Here is a 9,563-nt window from a genome sequence, read left to right as displayed (position 1 = left end):
GCAGTGGGGCTCACACTGGCGACTCCAAAGTCACAATACTGCTTGGCTGACTGGCACCAATATTAAGGGAAACATCTGCACTGAAAATGCAACTCTTCTAGGGCTTTACCTAAAAACGCCACATTGGTACTTCCAGTTTTTCTCCCATTAGTGTTCTGAAGTTCTTGACATGAAGGTCTGGTCACATGACACATTCTGTAAGGTTACACCGATCCAGTTTTATACTAGACACAAATGTGACCTGAACATTCTAATTTAGTTTCTTCCTCTCAGAGCAGGGAGATGAAAGGGAACCAACCACCCTATTATTTTTGCCACCAATGCTGCACCCACTGCTGTCAGTACTTCCACAAGATGCTCTGCACGGCTTACTATTTCCACTATTTCACCAGCCAACATTGAGCTCACAATTCTTCATTGCTATTCTTCAACTAAACTGTACAGTAAGTTCTGCAGGGATGGATCCAATATTTCTACTTTTATTTACAAATATCACATAAATGGATTCTAGTTGAATCTACATGTTTAAATCCATCGGCTAAAAACATATTACATATTGTAAACATGGCAATATTTAATACAGTATCTATTCTAAAATATTTTCATGTCATGATCACATTTGTTATACCTGAAATTGAATTCATACACATTAAAGAATTACTAGCAATGGTTGCTCACTTTACAGTTGAGGAAAGGGGGCTAGGGCTATGTTTTATTATCTCAGAAACATCTTCAAAGTAAAGTTAAAGCTTGTCTTTGATTGGCTCCGTGTGTCCTTTTTTTTTGTATCCATATTTAAAATGAAGATTGACACAGAAAATAGCTAGGGCCCCTTCTAATTTACAGTATTTTAAAAAATCAGTTTAAGATTCTTAGGGAGAGTGTCTGTTGTGAAGAATTTTAAAAAAACAAAAACAAAAACAAAAACCTGCTGCAAAATAAACTTAACGGGAACGGGACATCAGACTGTCAGTAAAAGCTGGCCAGGGTGTCAGTCCTGCTTGGGCTGCAGCTGCCGTTTCCAGGCCTCATTCAAGTAAACTAGTCGTTTGTAGTTGATGATGAGAAGGATGAAGTTCAGCACATATGTGGTAACGCAGATGATGCAGAACTCCTTCAGCACAAAGTACAGGATGTAGGCCAGGTACACAGACCCCACCACAGACACGATGGAGGACGTCATGAGGATCAGAGCCGCGACTGCGCTCGCTGTTAGGCCTGCAAGAGAGAGACATGGCTGAGCCCACTGCCAGGCCAGGGGTTGCCTGAGGTCCACTGCAGTACATGAATACTGATCAGATGGGGTGCGAGTTTCACAGCATTTCACATGAAACACTGCTTGTTTCATAAGCTAGTCTTAGCTGAGGATATGCACACAGAGAAGATATGCAATCTCACCATCACATGAAGCAAGGAAGCCGATCTGCAAGATCAACAGCCCTGGCTCTCCTAATGCATATAGGGACAGGACAGCAACTTTTTCTTCCAAGCTGTACACATTTGGTGGCCCCCAACCCCCGCAGCACTTTCACTGCAGGCTCCCCATCTGTGGAAATTAAAATTTGCTTTTCATCTTTAGATCAAAATTTATCAAAAATCCACATGGGAGATGTCTATGCCAACATACTGCGAAAGAAGGGGGAAAGGTCTTGATAAACATTTCAGAATGGGCTGACTGGTGGATAAGGGAAGCCACACTTGGCCAGGTGGCCACATGTGGTCAAAGGCAGCAGTGTGTTACACCAGGGCTCTTAAGACAGACATGTGCCTGAGTTCTTGACTCACCTTCCCCTGTTATTTTGTAACAACATAAAAGTGGATGCACTTATTTTCAAGGACAGAGAAGGCATGGCATATTAAACCACCCTCTTACCCAATGGCTAACAAACAGTAACAAGAAAAGAAGAGGAGGTGATGGCAGACTGGAGGAAGTCATCAGGACTCAAACCTTGGGGACTACTGGTAGCAAGAGAGGTGACGAGAAGATGCCCGTGGGCTAAGCTCCACCATAGGGATTTAGCTTGGTCAGAACTAAGATGCTGTTCAATTACTTGTGCCAGAAACTGGCAAATCTGGCCAGCCACCTGCTTTTGTTAATAAAGCTTTATTGAACCCAGCCATTCTCATTTATATGAGTATAGGTGCTTTCACGCTAGAAAGACAGAGATGGGTAGCTGCAGAGGCCAGGAAAGCCTAAACTGGCTCCTTACTGAAAAAGTTTGCTCATCTGACCTCTGCTAAACTTCTAAGATTTCAAAGAAAAAAACCCCAATTTTGTCTCCTTAATTTTACCTACAATGGTCAGTTTTAAAAATGACATGGGCAGGCTGGTCTGTAGTGTCAGTGGTCAGCTGCTTGCCTTGCATGCACAAGGCCCTGGGGTTGATACCCAGCACCATGAAAAACAGATAAATAAAACAACATTAAAACAACATGAACACTTTCTTACTTTCTCCATGTTTCTCTCTTCTGAAGCCTACCAACAAGACTTGTGAGAACAAAGGGAGCTAGGATCAAGCTGATTAAATGACCACAAAAAGAATGCAATGTCAATGCTGCTAGTAGCTACAAAGTTGTTATAATGTAACCAGGTACTTGTGGCTTGGGGGGAAATTACCAGTAGAATTTAAAATGTGCTATAACTCTAAATAAATGATGGGGCAGCGATGTAATATTTCCCAGCTGTAAAAAAAATAATAAAAAAATAAAGACACAATGTACTGTTATTTCTTACAAAGATTATCAAGATAGATCAGTCAAGCAAAAGAAGTGGGGGTGGAGGGCAAGTTGTAGAACAGTATGTATAGCATCTGCCTTTTATATTTAGAATGGGAGGAAAATTAAGATCATATATTTATATTTTCCTGTGCATGCATAAAGAAACTCTAGAACAACAATGAGCTGTCAGTCACGGTGCAGGGCCATGGAAACTGGGCCAAGTGGAACTTCTGAAGCATGTGAATGTGTATCCATGAAGAAATTAAATCTCAAATGCGGCATCTCACATGGCTTGGTGGGGGTGAAGATGGTGTGCTCTGGAGTAGCAAGATAACTTCAAATGTGCCTCCAGTGATAGACACTGACATTACAAACACATAAGAGTCTAAAGACCTTAGAAAGCATAAATGGAAGTAATACACATGATACATATGACCTGAATCATGCATTAAAAAAAAACTAACCAATTAACATTACATATAGAATTTTTATTATTTCACCTTTATTTCCAAAAATTGATACAAAGACTTTTCTTAGGCTCTTTCCTTTTAAGGGAAAACAAACCATTCCATTGCATTTGGGCTTATATTTTATATTCTTCTTCAGAAATTCAACAAAATATATGGAATTAAAAAGTGAAATTTCTCCCCTCCACCACATCCTTTCCTATGCTTTTAAATGCACATATATAAACATGTATTTTACCCTATACTTATTAAGCCACAATTTGCTTTTTTCACTGAGTAGTACCTTAAGCTTTCCAGGATTTACAAACAGACCTACTGTTCCTTGAATGAATACATACAATTTTCTGATAGGAATGTGCCCTAATTTATTCAACCATTACCTATCACCTAGGCATCTTCCAATTTTTGCTATTTTAAATTGTACTGCTATGAATATCTTTGTGCAATGTCTTTGTACTTTTGCAGGATAAATATACAGATAAAGAACTGGGCAAACTTGATGAAAGGATCATTCAGAAAAATTCACAGTTTGCAATTTGCCTCTTAACATCTACTTCAGATGGAAGAGTTAAATGTATTTTTAATGAATCAAATCACAGAAGTCCTGGCAGACCACGGAATGAAACATTAACAATTAAAATGCACAGGCAAAAAAGGATGCATCTAAATCTACAGCTATAAAAATTTATACAATAAAAATTCACAAAACATAAAAAGTATAAAGAAGTAAAATGTTCACAACAAATATGAACACGGACTATTATCAGGATCTCCATAATTAAATGGGCAATAAAAGGAAATTTAAATACAATAAAATTAAAATAATAGCTAACAATATTTAACTATTAGAAATTTTTAAAAATATTAAAAAATGAAAACTGATGAAGCTTCAGGGAAACCAGACAACTAGGGGAAAAGCAAACCAGTAATATCTATTAAAATACAAACACTATTCTATGCTTTTGACCCATTAACCCCATGCCTAGAAATTTATATTATGGAAAAGAGTCCAAGAGGAAGGGAGGGCTGTAAAAAAAAAAAAAGTTGAGTATTGCAGCAGTATTTACGATATAAAAAGCATGAAACCCAGATGTCACCAGTAGCAAAACACACGAAGGGGACAGGCAGCACTGCATTGGAAATCAAGGAGCACGAAGAGTCACCTGAGGAAGCAGGAGACAGGGCTGGGGTACTCTGCAGCAGAGCGCTGGCCTGGCACATGCACGGCTGGCCGCAGCCCCCCACCATACACGCACACAGCAGAAGACAGTGCAAACAGCAGGTATATGAAGGCAATGGAGGTGTGGGTGCAGCTTACTGTTAATGCTTTCTTGATACAGGATATTTAAAACAGCTACTGGGTCAATAATAAAACAAGAAAAAACGTTAACAGGGAAGAATGTTGGATCACAACTGCCTTAAATGGAGCTGGTTTGGGACACCATGAGATGCTGCTCTCCATGATTAAACAAACACCAAGTGACACTGAGTTCAACGTAAGCACTGTAGAAATTCTGGTGAATCACATTTCACAACACAAAAATATGGAGCGAGCTAGTGGTTCTATCATTAACATATGCTTTTATTTACTATAAAAACACTTAGGGCAAGGGCACAAAGTACTGAGTGAACATAACAAACTTATTTTTGTATTGCTGTATAAATACTTACCAAGTAATAACTGTAGTATATAAAATATAAGTCCAAAGACACTGTTTGGCTGGTTTAATACACCATCCTTTCCAAAAATGGAACCCAAAAGACCAAATCCTCGACCCCATCTGTAAAATAAGGAAAACCAGTAACCCTATATTTGAGATTCCCTATTTTTAAAAATGTAAAATTATTTGAGAATGTTATCCAATTCTTAATCAACTAAGTTGCCAAATTCTTAAATATCTTTTGTTCAGAGTGATTTACCCAAAGAGGGAGCCAGTCCTAATTTTCAGTATTGCATCTGATTAAAAAAAAGGATTGCATAGAAACATATCTAAAACTGCCAATATACCCATCTGAATCTCCTAAGTGGCTCATTTCTATCTATTCCTTTTCTGATGTCGTCGTCATTTTCAGGAGGGAGCCTCTCTCAATTTGAGCCAGGGTCAGCAGCACCACTGACCTTTGGGCTAGGGATTCCTTGTGGTAGGGGCTGTTTTGGAAGGAGTGTTCAACAGCATCCTTGACCTGCTAGGTGCTAGAGCACTCCCCAACCCCCAATGAGACTACCCAAGATGCCTGAAGCCATTGTCAAACCTGGGGTGGGGATGGAGAGCTAATGGCTGAACCATTTTAGGTCTTCCATGGAAGATGGAAGAGCTGTTTCCTGGCAAAGTTTACCAGGTTATGTATGAAAAAAGACATCTTGGGAACACACTTTTAAATGCAGGACAGTATCAGCAACTATAGGTCTTCCCTAGAACCATATCTCAAAGGTAAAACTGATTTATATGCCCCATCATTTTTTAAAGTTAAATTTCAAATTTTCCATTTAACAGTTTTTTTTTTCAGAATGCTATGTTCTTAGTTTAAAAAGGATTAATTCTGGTTTAATAAAACCTGATACAAATGTCAAATTAATATTTACTTTAGATAAAAACTTTTGAAGGTTATTTTAACTCTGAATGAACGTGCTTTTTAAATACCAAAAAGAAAACAGTTATTGATGTTGTCAGTTGAGAGGCACTCTAATAAAACCTAAACTTTAATTCTGAAGATAGACTGCCTGAAAAATAAAGATTAATGGTTTAAAAGTACTCATGTTCAAAAAAGCTGAGTGAAACCCCTTCAGAATAACCATGTTGAGAGACAGGAATAACCCCAGTTCTACAACCAAGAGCTGTAAATACTTTTACTGTATAGTTATGTTAAAAAACACAAAGTAATTGCCATTATGTTCATTTATTTATTCTTTCATCCATCAAATGCTCACTGAATGTGTACCAGGCGGACACTGAAGTGCTGGGGAACTAGGAGTGGATGCACTGGACAAGGTGCTGCCCTTGGGGAGCTTACAATCTAGTGGGAGAAGTAATAGTCAGGTAAACAAAAGACCAAATGACCCTGAGGAACCAAGAAGCCTACTAGTGTTTGTAGCCAGGCAAACTAGTGTGTGGGTGTACTCACCATCAGGACCTCTGGAAGATCAAGTGTAGTCACCCAGGGAGGTCTTGTTAACATGCATATTTTGCTTCAGTGGGTCTATGGGGGCTTAGACTCTGCATTCTCCCAAATACAAACAAGACCCCCTCTAGGTGATGTTCAAGCTTCTAGTTTGAAGACTATACTATGAGGTCACTGCTCTGGACAGAGGATGGGTGAAGGAAACTACTCTAGCTAGGCAGCTAAGGAAAGCCTCTCTCAGGAATTCAGTTTGAGCTAAATCAGATCCTGAATGATAAGAAGCCAGTCTCACGAGGAACAGCAGATATAAAGGCTTTGAATGAGCTACCAGTGTACAAAGAAAGCCATCAAGGCTGACAGTGATAAGGGGGAGAGGGGCAGGAGAACCTAGCACAAGTCCAACCATTTAAATTACTTAGGGCCTGGTTTGTAGGCTTGATTAAGAATCTGAATTTTATTCTAATTGCAGTAAAGGACACTTACGATAGAAGCTTATTTATAATCACTCTTGGCCATGGTGTAAAGACCCAAACTGCAGGGGGGCAGGAGCACAGACAGGGAGAAACCACATGCCGTCAAACTTCTTAGCCTCACTCATCTGAAGTACAAATTCAAATTTAAACACTGCCTTTGGCCAATGGAAATAATGGGCATACTGCCAAAATTATCAGGGATAAACAATGTCTTAATCATTCATGTAAGATCACATGGATATTTTCCTTGAAAACAATGTGGTAATCCACAAAATGAATACAGTATCTTATCAAAGAAATACACCTTAAGATTTCAAAACAAAACAATACCAAAGCCTTATAGAACAAAACAGACTTCCCTATTCCAGCACTCCCCACACACACGTTCTGATCCCCAAAGACAAACATTCTACCTTCTGATCCCCAAAGACAAACATTCTGATGTTTTCAAAACTGTTTTTCACTCCTATTCACTTGAACATTTATAAATAGTGTTTATTTTGTCATTTCTTGATTTACGAATTCTAAATATTATCTTTTGACTTTCTAATATGGCAGGATGGAACACTGCTTTAAAAAAAAAAAATTTAGGGGCTGGGGCTGTAGCTCAGTGGTAGAGCGCCTGTCTTGCATGTGTGAGGCACTGGGTTCGATCCTCAGCACCACATAAAAATGGATAAATAAAGATACTGTGGGCTGGGAATGTGGCTCAAGCGGTAACGTGCTCGCCTGCCTTGCACGGGGTGCTGGGTTTGATCCTCAGCACCACATAAAAAGAAAACTGAAAAATAAATATTAAAAAAAAATTCTCTATCTTAAAAAAAAAGGTATTGTGTCCATCTACAACTAAAAAAATATTTTAAAAAATAAATTTAAAAAATCTTATTACAGAAACTTCAAACGCATGTGTACAAAGTGAACAGAACAGTGTAATAAACCACCCACCACCCAACTGCAATAATTGTGCCTTTCTTGTTTCATCACCATCTCTACCTACTTACCACTCTGGTTATTTTTAGTTATTTTCTTTAAGGTAAAATTTACATACCCATATAATTTTGACAAATGGACACACCTGGGTAGTCCACACCCATCATTATATAGAATGCTCTCATTTCTCCAGTTAAGTTCTGCTGAGTCCTCGCCCATCCATCCATGATTCCCTGCCCATGTGCAAAGGCATGGTGGACAGTCAGGCTCGTAGGAACCCAGCCTCTGAACCAGAGTGACATCACTGTCTTGTGGACCTCAGTGTTGTACTTTTGCCCTTACGTCACACTATATATATATATATATATATATATATATATTTACTTGTTTATTTATTTGAGCTGTAGTTGGACACAACACCTTCATTTCATTTATTTATTTATTTTTATGTGGTGCTGAGGATCGAACCCAGCGCCCCACACGTGCTAGGTGAGGCTCTACTGCTGAGCCCAACCCCAGCTCCACATTCTAGTATTTTAAACCAAACAGAATAGCCACTAGTTTTCTTAATAGTTAAAATAGTGAATTTGATGAAGTTGCATGTAATAACTGTAACAAATCAACTCACAAGCAAAGCAGGCCACATTACATGGGCATTTTCCTTGGATGTCTTTTTGTGACATGTATTTCACTTGGGGTGACGCCCTTGTGGTGCGTCCATCCATGTCGTAGCATGTGTTGGGACTTCTTGTGCAAGGCACTGAAGGCACACACCACACTGTGTTTACCCATTCAGCTATCTGCATGGCCTTGGTGGCTTCCACACTTGGCATGTAAAACTATACGTATGTATTTAGCCTCTTGATCCAAACAATCACAAATGCTCCTATAATTTTTCACCCATCCCTTTGAAAGGAGCAAGCCCATTTCAGGTACAGTCAATGTCCAGGCCATCAAATGAGAAGAGGTCCTTAACAAGAAGAAACTGGAATATCCCTCCTACCATTTTGTTGTTAAGGTTAACAGAGTGGCTTATGGGGAAGAGGTAGCTCTGGACAAAAACAGAAAAATAATCCATATTTCCTTCATTTTAAATTTATGAATTATGGTATATCATCAATTTAGCGACAACTTTCCAGAAAGAAAAATGACTATATGTTGATCCAGATGGCAAAATCAACTACAGATATTAAAAATATTGACGTTAATTGTTTGGGTTTATAAAATATTTGTCAAAGTTTCTTTGGTGGAAATGAACTTGTACCTAGAAATGGCCTCTTTCTTGGGTTAATTTTTCAACTTATCTCAGTAATTCACAAGGGATATAACCACTAGAGAGAATAGCTCCTGGGAAGGGTAACGAGGTGGGGTGCTGCAGGTGGCCACCAGGTTTGCGTGGCAACACACACATCCAATGCTTAGTTGGAGAGGACTGTTGGGAGGTTTTTTGAGTAACTCAGTGGAAGACTATTTATTTGGTAGGCTTTTTGTTTTTCTTATTTTCAACTTTACTTTACATATATAGTTTAAAAAAACCAGGGCTGGGGGCTAGGGTTGTGGCTCAGTGGTAGGGCATTTGCCTAACACACACGAGGCCCTAGGTTCGATCCTCAGCACCAAATAAAAATAAATTAATAAAGATATTGTGTCCAACTAAAAAAAAAAAATATATATATATATATAAAATCAGGGCTGGGGTTGTGGCTCAGTGGTACAGTGTGTGAGGTATTGGGTTTGATCCCCAGAACCACATTAAAAAAAAATAGGTAAACAAAATAAATGTATCCATCTACAACTAAAAATATATTTTTTAAAAAAAATCAGATGGCGCTAAAACACTTAGGATAAAAAACAG

General features: G+C 38.7%; 1 protein-coding gene across 1 annotated transcript in view; it reads right to left on the bottom strand.

Annotated features, from left to right (window-relative positions):
- Positions 1 to 463: 463 nt before the first annotated feature.
- Vkorc1l1 (vitamin K epoxide reductase complex subunit 1 like 1) overlaps positions 464 to 9,563 on the bottom strand; it is a 56,006-nt gene continuing 46,906 nt past the window's right edge. Inside the window, exons 2-3 of the mRNA XM_027948644.2 lie at positions 4,857 to 4,966; positions 464 to 1,218 (exon numbers count right to left, since the gene is read on the bottom strand). Of these exons, the coding sequence (XP_027804445.1) occupies positions 992 to 1,218; positions 4,857 to 4,966 (337 nt within the window). The 3' untranslated portion in view covers positions 464 to 991. The remainder of the gene's footprint in view (positions 1,219 to 4,856; positions 4,967 to 9,563) is intronic.

Source organism: Marmota flaviventris, chromosome 19 (genome assembly GCF_047511675.1).
Source record: "Marmota flaviventris isolate mMarFla1 chromosome 19, mMarFla1.hap1, whole genome shotgun sequence".
Lineage (NCBI taxonomy): Eukaryota > Metazoa > Chordata > Mammalia > Rodentia > Sciuridae > Marmota > Marmota flaviventris.
Note: the sequence above shows the minus strand (reverse complement) of the source record. Positions and strands in the feature narration are given on the sequence as shown.